Source organism: Mercenaria mercenaria, chromosome 9 (assembly GCF_021730395.1).
Source record: "Mercenaria mercenaria strain notata chromosome 9, MADL_Memer_1, whole genome shotgun sequence".
Lineage (NCBI taxonomy): Eukaryota > Metazoa > Mollusca > Bivalvia > Venerida > Veneridae > Mercenaria > Mercenaria mercenaria.
In genome coordinates, this window is record NC_069369.1 from 67,339,513 (window position 1) to 67,364,929 (window position 25,417).

The 25,417-nt window shown below is 36.2% G+C and overlaps 2 protein-coding genes across 4 annotated transcripts in view; one reads left to right on the forward strand and one right to left on the reverse strand.

Moving 5' to 3' along the window:
• LOC123547333 (dynein axonemal assembly factor 9-like) overlaps nucleotides 1-25,417 on the forward strand; it is a 160,456-nt gene that overhangs the window by 21,645 nt on the left and 113,394 nt on the right. For both annotated transcript variants that reach the window (XM_045334350.2, XM_053551632.1), the window contains exons 9-12: nucleotides 1,156-1,214; nucleotides 1,907-1,952; nucleotides 6,003-6,203; nucleotides 9,317-9,401. In XM_045334350.2, coding sequence (XP_045190285.2) covers nucleotides 1,156-1,214; nucleotides 1,907-1,952; nucleotides 6,003-6,203; nucleotides 9,317-9,401 — 391 coding nt within the window. The remainder of the gene's footprint in view (nucleotides 1-1,155; nucleotides 1,215-1,906; nucleotides 1,953-6,002; nucleotides 6,204-9,316; nucleotides 9,402-25,417) is intronic.
• Nucleotides 14,822-25,417, reverse strand: part of LOC123547334 (FMRFamide receptor-like) — a 39,288-nt gene continuing 28,692 nt past the window's right edge. For both annotated transcript variants that reach the window (XM_045334351.2, XM_045334352.2), the window contains exon 2: nucleotides 14,822-19,606. In XM_045334351.2, the coding sequence (XP_045190286.2) occupies nucleotides 18,247-19,314 (1,068 nt within the window). In that variant the 5' untranslated portion in view covers nucleotides 19,315-19,606 and the 3' untranslated portion in view covers nucleotides 14,822-18,246. The remainder of the gene's footprint in view (nucleotides 19,607-25,417) is intronic.

A 25,417-nucleotide genomic window follows, 5' to 3' on the forward strand; every position in this document is an offset into this window, starting at 1 on the left:
CCATTTTATTTCGAAATAATAATTAAAAGTATTAAATTAACAAATTGCTTGATTTATAACCTTTCCATTGGTCAATAAGCCGTTAGAAAAACATCACTGTTTACAGGAAATATGGACATTCGGCATCTGCCCACCCGATCACTGTCTTATCAGTTCTAAAATTAGAAAATACAACAGATTCTTGGCTACTTTTACATAAACTTAGCATTTGATTGTAATTTTACAGTAATTTTGCATATACTGTGTGTGAAAATTGCATGTATTTTTATTGCAATTTATGATAATATTATAATCAGCTTACATGAAGTATTTTTTGAAAAAAAGGCATGATTTCTGGTTTTGCACTCTTGATTATTTCATTAGTAGTTTTATATTGTAATGGAAATATGAAGAATTTAAAGGAGAACCTCAGTCTAAATGCTTCACATTTATTTTATCATTTGATAAACGTCAGCTATGTTCACATTGTGAAGAATATAGAGTTTTTGGCAATTTACCCCCTTTTCATGACAGTTTGGATCTTATATGTAACTCATTTTGTGAGTAATAATGGAAATAGAACTGTTGGGAATATATTTCAGTCTACAGTAAAACCTCATGTTAACCCTTATCATGCTGGCCACAATTGATTCTGCTTTTGCGACCAGTTCAGATCATGATCAGCCTGCACATCTGTGCAGTCTGATCAAGATCTGCACTGTTCGCCATTCAGTCAGTATGTTTTTGGTATGCACCCCTTTTAACAATTAATAATACTGTGCAAATTGAAAGATGGACAAGTTCATTATAGAAATTTAGCAGGGTAAGGGTTAATGGTATGTTTGAGCTGGAGACAACATCTATTTTCTTCGAAATAAATAACTTTTTTTATGTGAGAAACACATTTTTTGTCAGAATCACATTAAATCTTAATACAAACAGATATGAACTTTTGAAAGCGTTCACCAGTAACAAATTTCCAGACATTAGTAACTTCATACCTTTTCATGAATTATATGATATATAGTAATGATTTATGGATATTTTTGATATGTTGGCCTCTTACTTGTTGTGTTGGCAGGCAGTATGTTTTGTGAAAACTGTCCCTAGGTAGGGGATGTTAGTAACTCTATTATAGTTTCTTGTTTAAACAGAATATTATCGATATTTTTGCAGCAAGTGTCTAAGTTAGAAAGACAATGGCAGACAATGCTGTCTACAGTAGATGTTTCACTGTAAGTACCTGGTATCTGTGATTTGATACTTTAAAATTGCCTATCTTTTCTTTACTTACTGTTTTCTTATTTATTTGGATGTTCTCATTTTAGCTCACCTGAACTTTGCTTAGAGTGAACTGTTAGTATGTGTGTGTAATCTGGCATCCATTGTCCTATGTCCAGCTTTAGCATTTTTACTTAAACATCTTTTCCTCTGAAAGAACTTTTCAAAAGTACACCAAATTTGGTCTGTAGCATCAAGCATGGACCTGTCTCAAGTTTGTTCATATTGTTGACCCCTTTAATAGGGTCTAGGAGGTAGAAATAAAAAAAACATTTGAAAAACTTCTGCTGTTGATCTTCACCAAACTTGGTCTCTAGCATCCTTTTATGGATCTCTTTGAAGTTTTTAAAATGATTCTATGAAAAATAGAAAAAAAGCTTTATACAATTTCTTTTCATGAGTCACTAAATGTATCTTAACTAAATTTGGTCTGTAGCACACTTCTGTGGATCTCTCTGAAGTTTTTCAAACCTGCAGTTACATCAGTCCATTGAAGGTATACCTTTACTTACATTTGTCCAGTCAAAGTAATTTGCACTTCAAAGTTTGTACTTACATTTGTATGGCCAAGGTATACCTATACTTACTATTGGATATTTAGCTATTAAGGGTTATATTGCTGATATATTTTATACTTATATTTCAGATCTGGTTCAAACCATGGTGCATTGACGGAAAAGAAATGTTTTGAGGTAATGTTAATGTAAAATCATTAATATTTCTGGGTGACAGACTTGTTTGTGGTTCCTTTAATCACTGAAAATTAATCCTGACAAACACAACATTTCTTTTATCTTCAGAATTCTAAATATGCAAATTCATTGCCAGGAATTACTGAGAGTTGGTAATATCTTAGTAGTTCTTTACTACATTTTAATTAAAGTTGAATCTAAAGATATACTATTACTAATATTCAGCAACATTCTAAAGCTAAAGTTCCTTGTTTCTAAGTGTTTAACCTGCAGTTACAATACAACTGAATTGAAGTATCCTCAGACAGTGGTACTAAAATCATATAACTATAGAACTCCAACCTAGAAATCATTAAAACTTGTGGGGGACTATTTTTTTTTGGATTCTGTGGTTGCATCAGTCCATGAATATAAATTACAGTGGAGGAAACTCCTCAATTATTTTATCTTTCGATTTGAATTGCACAAATCCATGTCCCAAAGCAAAGATGTTTTTGAAAAACCACAAAATTTTAAGGCAATGAAATTAAATGATTGTACGGTACTACAGCAATATTGATAGTTTGGGGCTCAGCTGTTGTTTGGAATAAAACTGTTAGGCAACTTCTTGATGCTGACATAATTATGTGTCATCATGTGTTTATAGTCAGTAGCAGTACCTAAGTTTATTTATAGTCACTGATGGGTTACCCATATGGGTTAATTTTTGTTGGAAGATACATATACAGTTGACAAAGGCAAATTTTCTAAGCTTCTCAGGTTCTTAAGCATGTCAGTTGTAAAGCACCCAGCCATGCAATTCTTACCCGAAATTGATTTTTAATCCCCCGCCGTGGCGGAGGGATTATAGGAATGGTCTGCGTCCGTCCTTCCGTCCTTCCGTCTGTCCTTCCGTCCGTAACACTTTCGTGTCCGCATCATATCTCCTAAACCCCTTGAAGGATTTTCATCAAACTTGGGTCAAATGATCACCTCATCAAGACGATGTGCAGAACCCATGAGTCAGCCTTGTCGGTTCAAGGTCAAGGTCACAACTCAAGGTCAAAGGTTTGAGCCTGCCATTTTGTGTCCGCTCTATATCTCCTAAACCCCTTGAAGGAATTTTATAAAACTTGGGTCAAATGATCACCTCATCAAGACGATGTGCAGAACCCATGAGTCAGCCATGCCAGCTCAAGGTCAAGGTCAAAACTCAGGGTCAAAGGTTTGAGCCTTCCATTTTGTGTCCGCTCTATATCTCTTAAACCCCTCGAAGGAATTTTATAAAACTTGGGTCAAATGATCACCTTATCAAGACGATGTGCAGAACCCATGAGTCAGTCATGTCGGCTCAAGGTCAAGGTCACAACTTAGGGTCAAAGGTTTGAGCCTTCCATTTTGTGTCCGCTCTGTATCTCCTAAACCCCTTGAAGGATTTTCATCAAACTTGGGTCAAACGATCACCTCATCAAGGCGATGTGCAGAACTTATGAGTCAGCCATGTCGGCTCAAGGTCAAGGTCACAACTGAAGGTCAAAGGTTTGAGCCTTCCATTTCGTGTCCGCTCTATATCTCCTAAACCCCTTGAAGGAATTTTATAAAACTTGGGCCAAATGATTACCTCATCAAAATGATGTGCAGAAATTATGAATCAACCATGCCAGCTCAAGGTCAAGGTCACAACTAAGGGTAGAAGGTTTGAGCCTTCCATTTGGTGTCCACTCTGTATCTCCTAAACCCCTTGAAAGATTTTCATCAAACTTGGGTCAAATGATCACCTCATCAAGAACTCATGAGTCAGCCATGTCAACTCAAGGTCAAGGTCACAACTGAAGGGCAAAGGTTTCAGCTCTGTGTCTCCTAAACCCCTTAAAGGATTTTCATGAAACTTGGGTCAAATGATCACCTCCTCAAGACGTTGTGCAGAATTCATGAGTCAGCCATGTCAGTTCAAGGTCAAGGTCACAGCTAAAATCAAAGGTTTACCCTTTCACTATCCATAGCAGTGGCGGGGGATTTAGCTGTCGTTCAGACTGCCTTGTATTTAGAGAAGTGGGTGCTCATTCTCAGGAACCCTGGTTTTACAGTCCAGCATGTTACCAGCGGACCACTGTATCAACTCTTTGACATGGGGTGTCATTATACAGTAGTGTAGTTAACAATTTGACACAAAGGCTCGGGCCTTTACATGTTTTTCAAAAGCATGGTGTAATATATTAACAAGTTCAGAATAAGTAAGACTTTATTTCCAAATAAACATCAGAGTGCAAAGGATGATTGTATTTTAGTACATATCATTTCTTGAATAATCTTCAGTCTTTCATTATGAAATCATTTATGATGTCAGATACACAGCAGACCAATTTTCCTATAATATGCTTCAGTTTGAATAAATAGTGGGCATCAGACATCATATTGTAATTATCTTGTTTGAATATACAAATATAGTTTTCAGAAATTAAAAATTGGATTAATGTTTTAATGTGTACAATTTTGTTTTTATATATGCATATGTGGACCATTCAGTTTCCAATAATAAGACAATGTAATTTTTACAGGTATTTTTCCGGGACCCATTTCGAGGTCGAACAAAGGTTATTGTTCGAATTATCAAAGTTCAAGAGAAAAAGTTCCACTGTATAGCAAAAAACAAATACCTCACAAAAAATCTGATTCTGTAGTATTTCTAAATAGCTACTATAGGTTAGATAATTTCAGTGTAACTTTTATTTTGCAATTTGACAGGCAACTGAAATATTCACATTATGGAAAAATTGGTCTTCATAGTGTAGTAGAGTAGAGTATATAAGGGTGCATTTATACTTCCTTGCTATTGAGCTAGCTTTTATAGCGACGTGGTAGAGTGTCCGCCTTAGGTATGAGAGGTCCCGGGTTCGATTCCCGGTCAGGCCTGAAGTATTTTCAGTTTGTTACATTTGGCGCCCAACGTAAATAACTCACAAGTAGATATGAATGGACACCTTAGAACATCCCACAGAGGTTCAAACTCCTGGAATTCGAGGACGAATTCTAAAATTGAGGGGGTGTATGTAGTAGGGTAGAGTATAAGGGTGCACTTATACTTTTTTGCTATTGAGCTGGCTTTAATAGCGACGTGGTAGAGTGTCCGCCTTAGGTGTGAGAGGTCCCGGGTTCGATTCCTGGTCAGGGCTGAAGTATTTTCAGCCTGTTACATTTTTTTCAGCCTGTTACAATAGTTAGATACTCTTTTAGAGACATTGCTGCTTAATGTTTAAGAGTCTTTTGAATTCCTATTTCACTTTGTGAATATAGGTAAAAATATAACTATCGCAAAAACTACCTTATTTACAGTATTTCATACTATTGAACTTTAAAGTTCATACCTTTTTTTGGAAGGTGTCTTCTTTTTGTGGATGAAATTATCAAAATCAGTTTTATGTGTGAAAATGTTACACATTGTTTTCTGATTGTTTGTAATCTGTAACATTTCTAACACAGTTTTAATACTTGCGTCATGAACAGACAGATGTCTCTGATCATTACTACTCGTTTTGTTCCCATTTGTCGTGGTAAAATTTGCTTCATAGTCTTGAAAGGCATTGATACTTGTGTTTTGTGTTACTAACTCAATTAAGGCAAGCTTTCCTGTCTCATTATCCCCTGGAAAGCTGCTGTATACATTGCCAGACCTTCTAGCAGAAGAGACATGCGCTTAAACTGACAACAGTTTGCCATACATCTCATTTGGAGAAAAGCAGATGTTGGACAATGTCCAGAAAAGTGTGTTAAATTGATTAAGTCTAAATTATTTGTCCTTTCAGTCCTAAGAAGCTTACATTGTCATGATAAAGCCAACAATACTAGTTACTAAAATGGACCTGCTAAGGCACACCATTGAGGGCCTTGTTAGCTACGCGGTTAAGGTCACCGACGTTGAATCACTTGCCCCCCAAGGTCAGTGGGTGAAAAGTGAAGTTCACAAACTTAGTTCAGTGGTCAAATCAAAATTTTAGTGTCCAGAACATAAATTTAAATCTTTTTATTAAGTAAATTGTTTTGTCATTAATTCAAGTAATTTTGTTTTTACAGCCCCTAAAGAGCTTCTATGTTCATGGTCGAGCCAGCAACACTGGAAATGGAGACGGACCTTCTAAAGCAGACAGTTTGCCATACCTCCTGTTTGGTAAAAATTCCACAAAACAGATGTTAGATGGAGTCCAGAAGGCTTTGAGTATGCCCAGCGGAGATTTAAAATCAACATTGATTGGTACTCATGAAGCTAATTTTATGGTACGTAATTTGATTTATAACAGACAAACTGCCGTCATTTATGTGAGGCACCAGTTTATGCATTGATTAGCACTCGCATGAATTTGTGGTAATTTATTGATTTGGCAATTTGGTTTTGTGTATTTTATGCAAAATTGTGAATTATCTCAGAAAATTTGATGTGTTATGGTTTTTATGAAATGAAAGATTAACCCTTATCATGCTGGACAGATTTCATGGGATCTTAATGAAAGTTGGTCAGAATGTTTATCTTGATGATATCTAGGTCAGGTTCGAAACTGGATCAACTGCGATCAAAAACTAGGTCAGTAGGTCTAAAAATAGAAAAACCTTGTGACCTCTCTAGAGGCCATACTTTTCAATGGATCTTCATGAAAATTAGTCAGAATGTTCACCTTGATGATATCTAGGTCAAGTTTGAAACTGGGTCACGTGCCATCAAAAACTAGGTCAGTAGGTCAAATAATGAAAAAACCTTGTGACCTCTCTAGAGGCCATATTTTTCATGGGATCTGTATGAAAGTTGGTCAGAATGTTCATCTTGATGATATCTAGGTCGAGTTCGAAACTGGGTCAACTGCGGTCAAAAACTAGGTCAGTAGGTCTAAAAATAGAAAAAACCTTGTGACCTCTCTAGAGGCCATACTTATGAATGGATCTTCATGAAAATTGGTCAGAATATTCACCTTGATGATATCTAGGTCAAGTTCGAAACTGGGTCACATGCCGTCAATAACTAGGTCAGTAGGTCAGATAACAAAAAAACCTTGTGACCTCTCTAGAGGCCATATTTTTCATTGGATCTTCATGAAAATTGGTCAGAATTTTTATCTTGATGATATCTAGGTTAAGTTCGAAACTGGTTCAGCTGCGGTCAAAAACTAGGTCAGTAGGTCTAAAAATAGAAAAACCTTGTGACCTCTCTAGAGGCCATACTTTTCAATGGATCTTTATGAAAGTAAGTCAGAATGTTCATCTTGATAATATCTAGGTCTTGTTCGAAACTGGTCACATATTTTTTATTACTAGTTCAGTAGGTCAAATAACAAAAAGCCTTGTGACCTCTCTAGTGGCCATATTTTTAATGGGATCTATATGAAAATTGGTCTGAATGTTCATCTTGATGATATCTAGGTCAGGTTTGAAACTGGGTTAACTGCAGTCAAAAACTAGGTCAGTAGGTCTAAAAATAGAAAAACCTTGTGACCTCTTCTAGAGGATATACCTATGAATGGATCTTCATGAAAATTGGTCAGAATGTTCACCTTGATGATGTCTAGGTCAATTTCGAAACTGGGTCACGTGCCATCAATAACTAGGTCAGTAGGTCAAATAATAAAAAATCTTGTGACCTCTCTAGAGGCCATATTTTTCATTGGATCTTCATGAAAATTGGGTAGAATTTTTATCTTGATGGTATCTAGGTTAGATTCAACACTGGGTCACATGAGCTCAAAAACTAGGTCACAGTGTCAAATAATAGAAAAAAACGACATCATACTCGGTTTAAGCTGGGCCATGTGGGGACAGGTGAGCGATTCAGGACCATCATGGTCCTCTTGTTTCTGAAAATCTCTTGCTCATATTTTGACCCCAAACTTATATCAATTCTTTGAATAGTCAAGCATGCTGTCAACAGACAGCTCTTGTTGTTGAGCCTGCTTGCGGTGAGCTTGATATAGTCGTCACTTTTGGCGGGTCAATGTATGTGCGTCCATGCATGCATCCGTCTGATTTTGTCTGGACCATAACTTTGACATGCGTGGACCAATCTTGTTTATATTTGGCATGAGTGTTTACCTCAATGAGAAGGAGTGTCATGCGCAAAGCCCATGTTCTTATCTCAAAGGTCAAGGTCACAGTTGAAGGTCAAATGTCAAATTGAAGTTTGTCCGGAGCATTTCTTCTTCATGCATGGTGGGATTTTGATGTTACTTGGCATGAATGTTAACCATTATGAGATGGAGTGCCGTACGGAAGAACCAGGTCCCTAGATCTAAGGTCAAGGTCACACTTAGAGACCAAAGGTGCTGGCGGGCTCGACATTCTGCCCGTGGGCATGCAGAATGTATTTCTAGTTAGTATTTATCTTAATTCAAATAACTTTATATAATGAGAATTTTATAATATTTTGCTGCAAATAATAAAATGAGTTGTAACTTTATGTCATGCTCACCTAATTAATGTCACAACATGTCTGATGTCATTTTCGTTCATATGTGTCCGTTTTTATGCCGAGATTAGATTTATTGCGAAATTCATATTTCAGTGTTTATTTTAGATAAGCATGAAATAATAGAAAATTTATTTGTTTTGAATGAATATAGAATCTGTATCTTATCTTGATGTGAAACAATTTGAGCCGTGCCATGAGAAAACCAACATAGTGGGTGTGCGACCAGCATGGATCCAGACCAGCCTGCACATCCGCGCAGTCTGGTCAGGCTCCATGCTGTTCGCTTTTAAAGCCTATTGGAATTGGAGAAACTGTTAGCGAACAGCATGGATCCTGACCAGACTGCGCGGATGCGCAGGCTGGTCTGGATCCATGCTGGTCGCATACCCACTATGTTGGTTTTCCCATGGCACGGCTCATTTACACATTCTCCCTCGAGCCTTTATCTTTCACTGAATGAACACCAGATGTATTTTTTCATTAGCGGCATTATAAGCAGTGAGTGAAAATGTAAGATCTGGTATTAACAAGTGAAAGATATTTTGATATTAAATAGAGCAAACAAGCTTTTGTTTCACTATTCCTTTTCAATGTTTTTAACTTAATTTTATCCTTTTGAAAAGTATATTTGATATATTTCACTAGAAAATTTGCAGATATATTTTGATAAATATTTCAATAATTTATTGGAAAACACTTCCTAGAAAATTCTCTTATCTTATGCATTGTATTGTAAATAGAAATTGAAATTACAGATGGTTGTTTTGTTTGGTATATGACATACCTATCTGACAGAAATGTTTCTAAGTATCAAAACAGCTGGCTCATCCTTCACTTATCAAATATTTAGTATTGTCATGATGAAATATGCAGTTTCCTGTGCAGAATCATCATCTGCCCATGTGTGATGATTGTGCACAAATTATCTTGTTATCAGGTTTGCAGAGCTGTGTCTCCCAGGGGTCCTGTTACATGCTCAAGGACGTATTTCTTCAATAAACAGTTTGTGAATCCTTTTCAAGGTAAGATATGTGTGATAGATGTTTATTCTAGTACAGTGTAGCCTCAGTTCATGGCACTTCTGCAGAATAAGTACATAACACATTGATTGCTTGAAGTTATAAGGGGTCAAGGTCACCAGAGGGAGGAGGGAAATGCTTAAACTGTCCAGGGTTTGGAGCGATATAATCATAGCAGAATATAAAGAAAACAGCTAAGGACCGCATGAATTGCTAGAGGGAGTACAGTCAAATTTGTGTTAAAGACCACCTCTGAATAAAGGTCACTACTATCATACCTGTAGATATAGGACACTGTTTTTTCTCCCTGTTAAACCTGATATAGTGAAGACCACCTCTGAATAAAGGTCACTACTATCAAACCTGTAGATATAGGACACTGTTTTTTCTCCCTGTTTAACCTGATATAGTGATAATTTACCTGTGTTGAAGGACCACCAGTCCTGTCAAGAAAGACCACTTTTTTTTCTTTTTTCAAGGGTGGTCTTTGCAGACAGGTTTGACTGTACTTTCTAAAGTTATTGTATCTATACAACAAACACATTTAAATGTTTCTGTGATGACTTCCTTGCAATGTTGTCTTCCCTACTGTGTTGTCTTCCCTGTGTTGTTGAACAGAGGCTGCACTGTAATTATGAGATGTTTGTGGTCTTGAGGCTGGGCTACTTTGATTCGTCAGGTCTCCCGGCCACATATATGGGCATCACTTGTACACTTCATTGGACACCACTTGCTATACACATGTATTGTACAGTCCAGTTTGGTTAGATCTCTTGTTAAACTTACAAGAGCTGATTACCAATGTTGATTGTGTATTATCTGGGAGAACCTTGTTGTAGGATCAGGCTTCCCTTGCTCCTTGTATTAGAGAAGTGTAAGCAGGCTATTTTTTGCTGGATGTTTACTGTCTGTAGGAAGGCTTCTCCAGGAGCAGAGCAAGGAAAGGACAACCGTAAGCTGTTATATGAGCCGCACCATGAGAAAACCAACATAGTGGCTTTGTGACCAGCATGGATCCAGACCAGCCTGCGCATCCGCGCAGTCTGGTCAGGATCCATGCTGTTCGCTAACGATTTCTCTAATTACAATAGACATTGAAAGTGAACAGCATGGATCCTGACCAGACTGCACGGATGCGCAGGCTGGTCTGGATCCATGCTGGTCACAAAGCCACTATGTTGGTTTTCTCATGGCACGGCTCATATAGCTTTCTGTCCTTTCTTAACTAAATGTAAATGTTTCATGAATTTCTGAAATAAAATATGTTTAAACTAAAAAACTAGGAGCAGACTTGTCTCAATACTCTAAAAAATAGATGTCAGTGAGCAGGCTATCTTTCCTTATTGTTAGCTCGACTATACGAAGTATAAGGAGAGCTATCCTACTCGCCCTGGCGTCGGCGTCTTTCCGCGTCCCCACCTTGGTTAAAGTTTTGGTGCACTTTCTCTTTTTTCAAAATATCTCTGTAATTACTTGATGGATTTGATTCAAACTTGAAATACTTATTCCTCATCATCACCCACATCATCTGACATAAGGACCATAACTCTGGCACCAATATTTCATGAATTATCCCCCCTTTTCAGTTAGATTTTCAGGTTAAAGTTTTGATGCACTTTTACTCTATCTCTGTTATTACTGAATGGATTTGATTCAAACTTAAAATAGTTGTTCAACATCATCACCCACATCATATGACACAAGTAGCATACCTCTGGCACCATTTTTTCATGAATTATTCCCCCTTTTTGCTTAGAATTTCAGGTTAAAGTTTTGGTGCACTTTCACCCTACCTCTGTTATTACTGAATGGATTTGATTCAAACTTAAAATAGTTGTTCAGCATCATCACCCACATCATATGACACAAGATGCACAACTCTGGCACTATTTTTTAATGAATTATTCCCCCTTTTTACTTAGAATTTCAGGTTAAAGTTTTGGTGCACTTTCACTCTACCTCAATATTACTGAATGGATTTGATTCAAACTTAAAATAGTTGTTCAGCATCATCACCCACATCATATAACACAAGATGCATAACTCTGGCACAATTTTTCTTGAATTATTCCCCTTTTTACTTAGAATTTCAGGTTAAAGTTTTATGCACTTTCACTCTATCTCTGTTATTACTGAATGGATCTGATTCAAACTTAAACAGTTGTTCAACATCATTACCCTTATCATATGATGCAAGGTGCATAACTCTGGGACCAATTTTGTATGAATTATTTCCCCTTTTTACTTAGAATTTTAGGTTAAAGTTTTGATGCACTTTCACTCTGTCTCTGTTATTACTGAATGGATTTGATTCAAACTTAAAATAGTTGTTCAACATCATCACCCACACCATATGACGCAAGGTGCATAACTCTGGCAGCAAGTTTTTATTAATTCTTCCCCCTTTTTACTTAGAATTTTAGGTTAAAGTTTTGATGCACTTTTTCACTCTGTCTCTGTTATTACTGAATGGATTTGATTCAAACTTAAAATAGTTGTTCAACATCATCACCCACACTATATGACACAAGCTGCACAACTCTGGCACCAATATTTAATGAATTATGCCCCTTTTTGCTTAGGATATACTTATATAGTGTTTTGATACATTTTATCTTTACCTCTCTTATTACTTTAAGTTGATATTTTTGACATAGACTCAGGCTATTGTGCAATATCTTCATCCACAATCGGAGTCATTAAACACTCCAGTGACAGCTCTAGTTTCCTCAGATGTGCCCAGTTTCACTATCCAGCATCGAAATAGTCGAGCACGCTGTCTCCTGTGACAGCTCTTGTTTACTGTCTTTGTGAAGGCTGTAGAAGCAGTTTCCTGCACTACAATTATCAATCTGTGAATAGCCTACTCTTGCTGATAGTTTACTGTCTGAAAGAAGGATGCTGCAGGATCTGAGGAATCCCTCACTTCTCTAATTGAACATCTGTGAGCAGGCTACCTTACCAATTGTTTACTGTTTCAGTCTGCCAGACCAGGGCTGTGGCCCTTCACTGAGTCAGAATTTGTCCGTCCGCTCAAATTTGTGTCTTGCGTACCTCAAAAAGTATTTGACCCAGAGTCATCAAACCATACAGGATTGTTATTAATCCCCTATTGGTTGAAAATCAGTTTTGGGGACTATAGGATTGCGCTTTTCCGTTTGTCCATCATTCTGTCATTCTGTCTGTCCGTCTGAATTCGTGTCCGGTCCATAACTTTGTCATTCATCAAGGGATTTTGATATTACTTGCCTCAAGTGTTCCCCATGATGAGATGACTTGTCATGCACAAACCCCAGACCCTTAGCTCAGTCACACTTGGAGGCTAGAGGTCAACAGGGCCTTTTTTCTGTCCGGTCTGTAACTCAACAATCCATGAAGGGATTCAGGTCATATAATAAAAGTTTTGTGCTGTCTAGCATTTATTCTTAAGGTGAAAACCCCTCTCAACCTTAAAACCCTCTTAATCAAACTTTAAGTCTTGTCTTGGGGATTGTCACTTAATAGGGGTTTTACTGTACTTCTTGTTAGAAATTGATGATCTGGTTACTTCAGTCATGAAATGAAATATGCTATCTTCTCATAATTTCCAGGAATAACTTTCTCGTCACTTCTGTTATCATTAAAACACCAGTTAAAACATGGGATAACATGTTTGCGGCGTAATTCATCATAATTTTAATGCAGTGAAAGTTAGCTTGATAATAATTGTGGCTGGAGAAATCATAAAAAGTGTTGAGTTTTAATTGGCAAATTCTCTCTGATCTCCTTTATCATTTTTGATCAAGTTGTTTAATTGAGAAAACACTTCATTGAATGATGCAAGGCACTATTATAAAAGTGTTATATTTGTCAGCTTTGATACAGATATTCAGAGAGTAACAGTCACACTTGTATAATTGACCCACGCCATGAGAAAACCAACATAGTGGGTTTGCAACCAGCATGGATCCAGACCAGCCTGCGCATCCACGCAGTCTGGTCAGGATCCATGCTGTTCGCTAACGGTTTCTCTAATTGCAATAGGCTTTGAAAGCGAACAGCATGGATCCTGACCAGACTGCGCGGATGTGCAGGCTGGTCTGGATCCATGCTGGTCGCAAACCCACTATGTTGGTTTTCTCATGGCACGACTCATATATAGACCATTCTTTGAGGAGCTGAAAAGTGGTCTTCTCTTTCTGATTGTATTTATACTGTCGTATAAGAATGATCCATTTAACAACCATTATTTTTGCACTGAATGAAACCTTAAGACTTGCCTTTTAGATGGTGCCAGGTATACATTTCTGCCCAGATATTTTTGTAGGGTTCATTTTGGTGGTACTCTAGGCTAGAAGTGCCCTTATCTCAGTTTTTATGCCCCCGAAGGGAGGCATATAGTTTTTGAACCGTCTGTCAGTCAGTCGGTCTGTCAGTCTGTCCACAATTTTCGTGTCCGGTCCATATCTTTGTCATCGATGGATGGATTTTCAAATAACTTGGCATGAATGTGTACCACAGTAAGATGACGTGTCGCGCGCAAGACCCAGGTCCGTAGCTCAAAGGTCAAGGTCACACTTAGACATTAAAGGATAGTGCATTGATGGGTGTGTCCGGTCCATATCTTTGTCATCGATGGATGGATTTTCAAATAACTTGGCATGAATGTGTACCACAGTAAGACGATGTGTCACGCGCAAGACCCAGGTCCGTAGCTCAAAGATCAAGGTCACACTTAGACATTAAAGGATAGTGCATTGATGGGCGTGTCCGGTCCATATCTTTGTCATCGATGGATGGATTTTCAAATAACTTGGCATGAATGTGTACCACAGTAAGACGACGTGTCGCGCGCAAGACCGAGGTCCGTAGCTCAAAGGTCAAGGTCACACTTAGATGTTAAAGGTCATTTTTCAAGATAGTGCATTGATGGGCGTGTCCGGTCCATATCTTTGTCATTCATGCATGGATTTTAAAATAACTACGCATGAATGTGTGACACAATAAGACGACGTGTCGTGCGCAAGACCCAGCTCCGTAGGTCAAAGGTCCTAAACTCTAACATCAGCCATAACTACTCATTCAAAGTGCCATCGGGGGCATATGTCATCCTATGGAGACAGCTCTTGTTTTTTTATTTTTTAAACTTTTGTCACACAAGATTTAATGTCTTTTGTCAGCTTTTGATGGTAAAGGAAGACACCAGGTGCCCCTCTGGGCTTTACTTCAGGCCTGGGTGGGCATGTGGGTAGAACCACAAAACCATTAGTAAGTTTGCTCTCTCACATGAAAGACTTCTACACCATAAACATGGTTTAAAGTTCAAATCCAAAGCAGTGAGGGGAAGTGGGTCATCTTAACCACACAGCCCTGAAGACCCTGTCCCTGTTTAAGTGCTTGATGGTGAAACTACAAATATGTGTCAGAAAAAAAAATAAGAGAAGTTAAAAGTTTTTGAATTTTATTACAGACATATCAAAACAAATAGGACTATACAACATGAAAAAATAGATTTTAAAGTCTCGTAAAAGTGTTATGATATAAATATATGTATATGTAAAGCATGTTTTACAAACAAATTGAAGATCAGAACATATAGTTAGATAGTCTCTTCAGTATGATTGGTCCGTTTTATCAAGAAATGCACTTCTTGTTATGATGGTAATTTTTTCTGCACTACAGGAGGAGTGAGGTTTGCTGTCTCCCTCATAAATTATGTAGATTACTTGTATCTGAAGAGTCATAGTTGTAACAAATATTGGACATCTGTAAAAGGTGTGACACCTTTAAATGATGTTTAAATTGACCAAAACCTTCAATGCTAAAAGAACAAGTTGATTTGCTTGTTGCAAAAGGCTTGTCTAGGTAATGTTAATTTTATTAAAAATATTGGTAAAGTATATTTACAGTTACTCTTAAGAAATAAAATAGTTGGACGATGTTTGGTCTGGCCAGCTTTTAGTGCAATCTTGTCAGCTTAAAGCATGATCTTGTCAGCTTAAAGCGCAGCAACAAACTATCTTAAAAATTGCTTTCTTTTCTACCATGAAGGAAGGTGATAATGAATTCAATAAACCAGCATTGAATCTGAGAAGTTTGGGCTGTTTTATAAACAAATGGCTGTTGGTGAGTTAGTATAAATCCCGCACAATAACTCAAACAATAACATGTTTGATAATTATGGTTTTTCTTCATTAAAACGTTTCAATACAGAAAATATTTTTGTATAACATTACAGTATGCACTTAACTTCTATCACTGACAACCTTTCTGAGTTCAATGATGCATGAGAACCATAAAAATCAAACAATAATATAAACATGCTGTCGTTTAGATTGTCATGCGGGAGTAGTATTAATATGTATTAACAGTAACTGTTGACTTTGTATATACCTACTGTGCATTTTGTACTAGTGACAATGGTCATGTTTCAGGAAATACAAAAGGAACCACAATTCCAGATTTGATATAATTGGAAAAACAAAACAACGAAATATAACATAAATGTACATAAAAAAAATGAAACAATTGCCATATCATCACCTTAGTGCCTTCTTTATGTTAAAATGCAGTTGCTGAGGGGACAACATTATTATATAGATGAGGCAGTGTCTTAAAACTATCCATATATATGACAAAGGTGTAAAGTGTTAGACAAATACATGTGTAAGTTTTATTATTCTATATCTATTTTATTTATCCAGTCGTGAACGTTTATTTGCATCACGTGACCGTACAATATATTACTGTATTGGATGCACCTGCGTACAACAAATCCTGTATTTTTTCCCTATTTGGACGGTTTGACAGTCCCATGTTAAACATACGATAAAGCCCGAAACGCATGAAAATGTTCCGAATGTAAATCAAGTGAAGTAGGCGCTCTATGTACAGAGTTTGATTATGCGTCTTGAAAATATAGCTTAAAGGCAGAAATACAATATTCTGTGAATCGTTTTTAATTTTAACTAAACTAAAATAAATATAGAATAAATAGGTTATTTAAAATTGTACTATACAATGAGTGATATATTTGGACTCGTACCCTAGCTGAGCTGGGAAAACTAGCTAATCTGGGTACTTGTCCAAATATATCTCCGTATTGTACAGAACAATGTTAGATAACCTAGTGATAGTAAACTAGTTTGTGTAGAAATATTGTCTGTAAATATTGACCTGGCACTCATTAATCTTCTCCCATATATTCGGGCGTTTTTGTTATTTTATCCTGAAAATAAACATTAATCAAAAACAACCAATTTATTTGAACCAATGGCACGTGGCATAATGGTAAGCTCTCTTATTTCTATGTTTAGTTAGTCAACATTTTATAGAAAGGTTGATGGACTTCCATATAGAAGAATGTTAAATAGTAGAATATTCTTCCAAAAATTGAATGATAAAAATTTGTGTGACAATTTTCCCATCTGTTAAGTTTACAAATGAATTTAAAAAATGATATGGTCAGATAGAAGACTCAAACCCACAACCCCTAGTTTTGTAGCGGAAAGCTTTGTCCGTACAGCTTTATCTGCTCATGCAACGTTAATTATGAAATATATATATCATTAGTTTGACTATATATATATATCTTTACTTAGGTCAGACACTGAAAATAAATTTACGAAAACAGAATATTCATGACTGCCAGGTCAGTAATTACGTAGTACTACAATGAATATTTACAGTTCAAATGCAGTTTCTACCATCTGTCTAGGATAGTTCCTAAAAATCGTATTGACACCCAAAGCAGAACAGTTTGATTTGGCTGCATTTGTGTGCAAAATATCACCTGGTCATTTGAGAAACATGCATTCTATGAGGAAAGTGTACATTGTGCTGCCAAGTTTGAACTTTAATTGTTCCAACTGTAACTGGACAATATAGAGTCAGTCAAACAAATTATTAAGCAGCCGAGCCAAGGAAGCGACAGTCTTTCTGCTTATAACAAGCGACTGCTTAAGACAAGTTGAAAATAAGACCAGAAAGTCAGTTTTTAAAGTCAGCTCAGCTTGACTGTCTGCTGCAGGCAAGTGGGTGGTTTATACAGTTTGCTGCAGGCAAGTGGGTGGTTTATACAGTTTGCTGCAGGCAAATGGGTGGTTTATACAGTTTGCTGCTAAAGCAGTTTCAGCTGTAGACCTTTTAGAGATTTATAATTTTGAAAGTATGCAACACTCAACATATCAAAACAAAGTAAAGAAAGAAAAAATATCATTCCAAATAAAAGATGTGGATAATTTTGAGTTATTTTCATTAGGCTTGAAACAGACCTGTGATGTTGTGTTTAGAACATGACAACATTTTTAAAACCATGATTCATTTCTCAAAAGATCAAGTAATTTCTAATTTTATTTTAAAACAAAATCTCCCTTATCATTTACTACTCACTTGGAAGTGCACAAGAAATATGAGTTTAAACATTTTGACAATGTTGTTGACATTTTTTGTGACTTTTCAGCAGGCAAAAACAAATCCAACTACAGTAAAAAAAAAAAAGCAGTTTTTGAAAATATGAAATTGCAACCAATAAGAACATGGAATTCTTTTACATGATAATTTAGCAATTTCACATCAGTTATTGTTATTTTTGCTTATGGTGAAATGAAGCTCCATTGTTGAAATGTAAGAATAAATCTTTTTGTGCTAAGGTTTTAAGAAATGCGGCAATATATGATGTTGTGCATATTTTTAATGTACTATATTCTCAGAATTTTCTAACATTTAAATGCCTTTAAAACATAAAATGACTAGCAAGCATTGCATTAATTTATAAAAAAGTATATGACATTTTTTTATCTGGTAACTGCCTTGTGAAGTTTAGAAATATATGGTACATAATGGTGTCAGGAAGGCAGGTTTGTTTCTTTCAACAACAACAACAACAGGAAGCTAGAAACTGCAGACGGTATTGTTTGTTGCAGCAGAAGAAAATTTGTTGATGCCACATGTAATATGAATGAAAACAGACTGCAAAAATGTTGTACAGCGCTACAAAATATGGTGTCCCCGTCTGTGTCAAGCTTGGCGCAAAGTGTGACAATAGATCGAAAAACAGAAATGGCGCCACTAGCATTAAATATAGCACAACCATCACAATTGCTAGTTTCGTTAATGCTATTTCTTCTTTTAAACGTCTATTTAATATAAGCGCAGTGCTGGCACTATGTTTTATGAATAAATAGTTCCGAGAAATCACAGTTTGACGCGTTCCATAACACAAGGGGAACAGCATGAAAAATAGAAGTGGCGTTGGTAGAAAGATTGTAATAGATGTGATATACCAATAATATATAGCTTTATATTCCTGAATTTTTTCGTCAGCTGATTTCTTTAAAGCGATGAAAGTTTGTTCATGATGTAAGCTACCCTGCTGAACAACGTCATATTCCCAGTACCGAGGAAGTGCACTTATAAAACCGATAATGTAAACTAGAATGACGACGATAGCAGCCTGAGTCGGAGAGCAGAGTGATTGAGCTTTTCTTGAAGTTACGGTGATTGAGCGTTCTAAGCTCATTAATATGAGCAGCCATATTGTTGCGAACCAGAACCAGTCCCGACTAATTACAGCATATTTCTGTGCCCAAACAAAATAGTCTGTGTATCCAACATAGTGCTGCACGTTGTACACGATTGTTGACACCACAAATAGTACACTTGCGATTGATAACCCTAGTAAATATGTATCCATGGAAGTTCTGAATTGTTTTGAAAGCACCGCTATGTTCACAATATTTCCGAGAAGACAAAACACAAGAATGATGGGCAGTGCAACATAGCAAACGTAATTTGAAACCTCCATCCAATGCTCCATAGCATTTGTGGTATTGTACGGCATTCCGTAACACAGCTGGTGTGGTGTTACACATTCTCTGGGAGGAAGCAGTATCAGAAGTTTGTCCCGATATTTTGCTGCACCAAATGCCCCACTCATCTTTGCATCAGTCTTGAAAATTTTGTTTTATCTATTAATGTTTCACTGCTGTTCTATCTTCTTTCTTTTACAGTCATTTTTCATACCTTGTTAATTATCCAAGTTATTATTATTTTAAATTTCATTTATCATCCCTTTGACTAAAAGTCACTTCTGGAGATATCTTAGAGAAAATTCGATGCAAATGGAAGAGTGTCAGAGTGAATGTTCTGGTATTGATCAAAACATCACATGGCAGTTGGGAATTCCTTCTTCTGTTCATAAGTGTCTTGATCCTCTGTCGTAAAACTTTCTGCAAGAAAAATAAAAATCTGTTTACACTAACATTATGCACAAGACAGTTTCGGTACAAAGACTGGAAGGAAAAGGAAGTTTCCTGAACAAAAGCTGAGATGTTTGAGTCCTGAAAGATCTGATTTCAAGGTTGTAAAAGTTAGTTTTGTCTGAATTTTTATGCCTCCACATTTGTGTGTGAGGGGGCTTATAGGGTTGCTGCTGTATGTACGTCTCAAAATCTTGTGTGTCCAACTCCTCCCACACTATCAGCCTGATTTTTTGCAACTTTTACAACTGAGCAAGCTTGATGTGCAGATGACCATAAAGGAAGGAACTTCTGCTGTGACAATTTTTACTGCAGTTATGGCCCTTTGATAGTTTTGCTAAAGTATATGGAATATAGAGATAGCTTGTGTGTCCAACTCCTCAAACACTATTGAAAGGGTATGCTTGAAAGATAAAAGACATTAATTTGAAGGTGACCATAAATATTGGACTTTTTCCTGTGGCTATTTTTTTCTAGAATTATGGCCCTTCCTTAATTTCACAGAATAGGCCATAGTGAAGAAATCTGGTGTGTTCAACTCCTCATACACTTTTTAAAAGAATGGATTCGAAGTTACTCAGATTCACAATCTTATCTGAATATGACCATAAAGGATGGCACAGTATGTGGGGGCATCTGTGTCCTGTGGACACAATTCTAGTTGTCTCTACAAGGTCCCAGCTTATGAAACTCGAGACCAGTCTAACTAAAAGTGCAGACTTGTGATTGGCCAGTTTCAGAATTGAGCTAAGAATTAACCAATAAGAGGCTTTTTGTAGACCTGTCTTAGAGTGCAGCCTAGTGATTGGCCAATTTGAAGAATGAGCTGAGAACTATGTAATCAGAGACTGTATGAAGACCAGTGCTAGAGTGCAGCCTAGTGGTTGGTCAGTTCGAGATTGGTTTCAGAATTAAGTAAAGAGAGGCTGAATGTAGTCCAGTCTTGAGAATGCAGCCTCAGGATTGACCAATTTCAAGATTCAGCTCAGAGTTAACCAGTGAGAGGCTGAAGTGTTAAGACTGGTCTCTGAGTACAGCCAATTGATTGGTCAGTTTCAAGACTGAGCTCAGAATTAACCATTGAGAGGCTAAAGTTTTAGAACACTTTTTAACCAAAGAAGTTGCACTTCATGAGTCATTTGCAAGATTTTTGATTATTCTGATTCTCAAGGTACAAGGGAAAGAACAAAATGCTAGCATTATCAAAGGTTTCATTATTAGTCACCCAGACATATTTGGAAAATGGCTTGGGACCAAATAAAGTGCCCAAGTAAGTGGTTCTTACTGCACATTGCTACCAGGTCTGATACTGACAAATTAATATAATAAATAAGCAGTCTGCTGTTGTCATTTATATCATGATACTGTTAATGACATGTAGATATCTGGACTTGACATTATAACAGTAGAGAACTTCTTTTAACATAAAATTAACATTAATAGTTTAATAAAAGGTCTGTAGATGACACTGATAAAACAGAATATATCAGCAGGGCAAGCACTAAATGACAGTTGACCATGGTTTACAGTGCAACCACTGTAGATTAACAACTGCAGTGCAAAGGTTGATGCTTTAGAGAGATGTACAGTAAAATTCCTACTTACGACCACGCCGAAATTACGACCGCACCGCTAATACGACCGATTTTGCAAAGAACAGAATATTTCCTTCTTAAAACCAATGGTCGTTTGTCCGAAAATGCGACCAGACCGCTAATCCACTAATGCAACCACCAATTTCAGAACTGTTTGATTTTTTCACACTTAATTAATCACCGCAATTACGACCACTCAAATTTTTCTGTATGTTACTGCGAATCGCCGCGGGAATTAACACATGCGACATCGCGTTAGCACGTTAAGCGTGTACATTGTGTATTTATCCGTTAATTGCTAACAAGTCTTTAAACGTTATCAAAACAACGTATCAAACTGTTTGATTGTCTGAAATTGTTATTTAAAGATGTTTGGTGTTTTACATCGCTATTTTAACATAAGAAATTGTTGAAATAATTAATTTGTTTGTAATTAGACGAATGCCCGCTGATCGAATTGACTGGATTAAAACGGATTTAATTAGATCTAAACGGTGTTTGTTTGTTATTATTAATGTAAATACGTTTGGGATTTCAGCGGAGAACGAAGTTTGAAAAGGTTTGATATTGTTGTAATTGTCTTTAATTGAACAAAATTCAAATCATTATCAGTTAAGTGCATCCTTAATTAATACACAGTTTGATCCGTAAGAAAATAAAGCTACATATAAATTGAACACTGTGTTTGCCATTATTGCGTCTTGATTGTATTCCAATGTGTTATTATCTGCCAGACCTTCCCCCGTATAGCCTTGTCCACTAATCAGACCAGACCGCTAATAAAACCAGTTGTACGAAGAACCACGGGTGGTCTTAATAGCGGAATTCTACTGTATTAACTTTGAAACTTGCCTTGTTCTAGAAATATTGTCTCCTGAGATACAGTCAAACCTGTGTAAACAGTCACCTCTATAAAACAGTCACTTTTCTTAAGCAGCCACATTTACTATTTTCCATGTCTAAACTGTCGGAGCAAATTAATCTTTATTAAGCAATAACCTGTCTAAAAAGATCACTTTTGTTCATTCCCTTGACAGGCTGCTTTTTACAGGTTTGACTGTGTTATCTGCCCTGTTCAGGAGTTTTCTACCCCTCAGAATCTGATATTGGTATCACATATTACTGCAATATAAAAAAGTGCAAGGAAACATTCTAGATTGTAATGAAATATTGGCTATAATTCTTTAGTTGTTACTTTGTTGCCACTGTAAGCCAGTAAAATGTAGTCCAAACCTAGTTTTGCAAGATGAGATTGTTTTTGTTGTTTACACAGATTTATATTAAAAATTATTGATCTTCTTCAATAGATTGTGAACAATATCATAAAATAAATGATATGAAAGTGATAGACAATTAGGCTTCCCTAAAAATGTCATAATTCAATTTTCTAGACTATAAGATTTCACCTAAAATTGTTATTTGCCAGCACTGAGTACTAGAAGATACTTCTGTTTCTGTACATATACAGTGAAATTTATAAAATCTTAACAAAACGAGAAGACATTCAGTTTGAAAGTCTCTTCTATAATTTCATTCACAAGGATGTCTTTATTAGTGTATTTATCAAGGTAAGATAGGTGTGTTGTAGCAGAAACATCCTGTTTTCAGTGTGTATTACAAATACAGTCGAATACCGTTACCTCGATATTCAGGGGACTGTAAAAATTGCATCGACGTATCCGAAGTTCGACGTAACGATATCGACGATATCTGGGACTACTTTGTACTTTTGTCGGACATCTATATTGTCATTATATCCAATGCTTTTTAGCTCATCTGATTTTTTGAAAAAAAATGATGAGTTATTGTCATCACTTGAGCGGTTGTCGGCGTCGGCGTCGGCGTCTGCGTCGGCGTTGCCTGGTTAAGTTTTATGTTTAGGTCAGCTTTTCTCCTAAACTATCAAAGCTATTGCTTTGAAACTTGGAATACTTGTTCACCATCATAAGCTGACCCTGTATAGCAAGAAACATAACTCCATCTTGCTTTTTGCAAGATTTATGGCCCCTTTTGTACTTAGAAATATCAGATTTCTTGGTTAAGTTTTATGTTTAGGTCAACTTTTCTCCTAAACTATCAAAGCTATGCTTGAAACTTGGAATACTTGTTCACCATCATAGCGACCCTGTACATCAAGAAACATAACTCCATCTTGCTTTTTGCAGATTTATTCCCCTTTTGACTTAGAAAATCAGTTTTCTTGGTTAAGTTTATGTTTAGGTCAGCTTTTATCTAACTATCAAAGCTATTGCTTTAAAACTTGCAACACTTGTTCACCAACATAAGTTGACCCTGTACAGCAAGAAACATAACTCCGTCCTGCTTTTTGCAAGATTATGGCCCTTTTGGACTTAGAAAATATCAGATTTCTTGGTTAGTTTTATGTTTAGGTCAACTTTTTCTCTTAAACTATCAAGCTATTGCTTTGAAACTTGCAACACTTGTTCACCATCATAAGTGACCCTGTACAAGCAATAACTCATCTTGCTTTTTGCAATAATTATTGCCCTTGACTAGAAATTTCTTGTATATTTGTTTATCAATTTTATAAATATCAAGCATCTTAAATTGCACTTTTTCCCATCAAAGGGACATGTACTCAAGAAACATACTCTGTCGCTTTTGCAAAATGATGGCCTTTTTGACTTAGAAATCAGTAGGACAATATTCTATTCACAAAAAATAGATGGGCACACAGCGTTCTGTTCAAGTTAAAGGGGAAAGAATATATTAAGTAAATACGATTTAATCTTATTGACAAATAAAGCATCTTAATTTATTTAAATACATACATACAACTTTTTAATTTTTCAAAATATACATTAGCATTTTTATTACTTCCCTAAACAAGTCGGAATGCAGCGGTAATGTTCCTAGTTGAGTAGTCATTTTGACTTTGCTTCGATAACGAAAATTTGCCAGTTAACAGATTGTTACTTATGCTAAATGGCAGATTTTTACACCGTCAAACAGAAAATATTCCATCCAAATTTGTTGTTATATTGGAAAACAGCTTTCCTGATTTTATAAGACAATTATTGGGTGTTAATTAACTTCCTGACATTTAAATTGGATTAAAGATTAAATAACAAACAAAACAAACACACAAACTAACTTGATTATGATTAATACATCGCCTGACAACAATAAGTTGATTTTCACACCTTACAAATAACATGGATATTTTTTGACAAGCTGTGATATCCACGAAACCAGGTGTAAAAACAGTACAGGTAAGTTAACGGGACTGAAAAATCTCATCGAGCTAAACAAAATATCGAGCTAAACATATTGAGGTAATGATAGATAATTACATTAAGATAAATAGGGAAAAATCGGGACCGACTCAAACACATCGTGCTAACCGGAGTAACGAGCTAACCGATATCGAGGTAACGATATTCAGCTGTACTTATAATTGCAAAGATTATTGCAGTACGTATTTCTCTTTTGTAGAAATTATAGCTTTATTTTGTACAAAACATGAGACATACGAAAATATTAACTTCTGTCTTTCTAAATTTATTATTCAATTTAATCCTAAGAAAAAGTTCTAACTGATATCATACAACCAATAAATAAATCACATAACCAAATGACATCAAACAACAGGAAAATAACATCACAAAACCCCCCAAATAATAAACCATAAAAAATCACACAAATTAAACCACACAACCCCCCCCCCCCCCCCCCAACACACACACAGAGAAAAAAACATCACAAAATAAAAAAAAAACACAAACCATCACACATTCAAATAACACCACATCATAACACCACACAACACAAAAAAAAAAAACACCACATGAATAAAAAGAAACTACCACACAACCAAATATCACTACATAACCAAAGAAAAATCACAAAATAAGATAACATCAACCCCCCCCCCCCACACACACACCCAAAGAAAAAATAACATGTGATGAAATAACATCACACAACCAAAATCAGATCACACAATGAGAATAATGTCATAAAGTCAGATCACATCACACAACCAAACAACAATCACCTAACAGACATTACACAATGAAAGGAAATGGCATAACAACAAAAACATCACATCACACAATCAGATTTTATAACATCACACCTACATGTATGCTAAAAATCACAAGATCAAATAACATGACTACCAAAATCAGATAACATCACACAACCAAAATAACTTCACACAGAT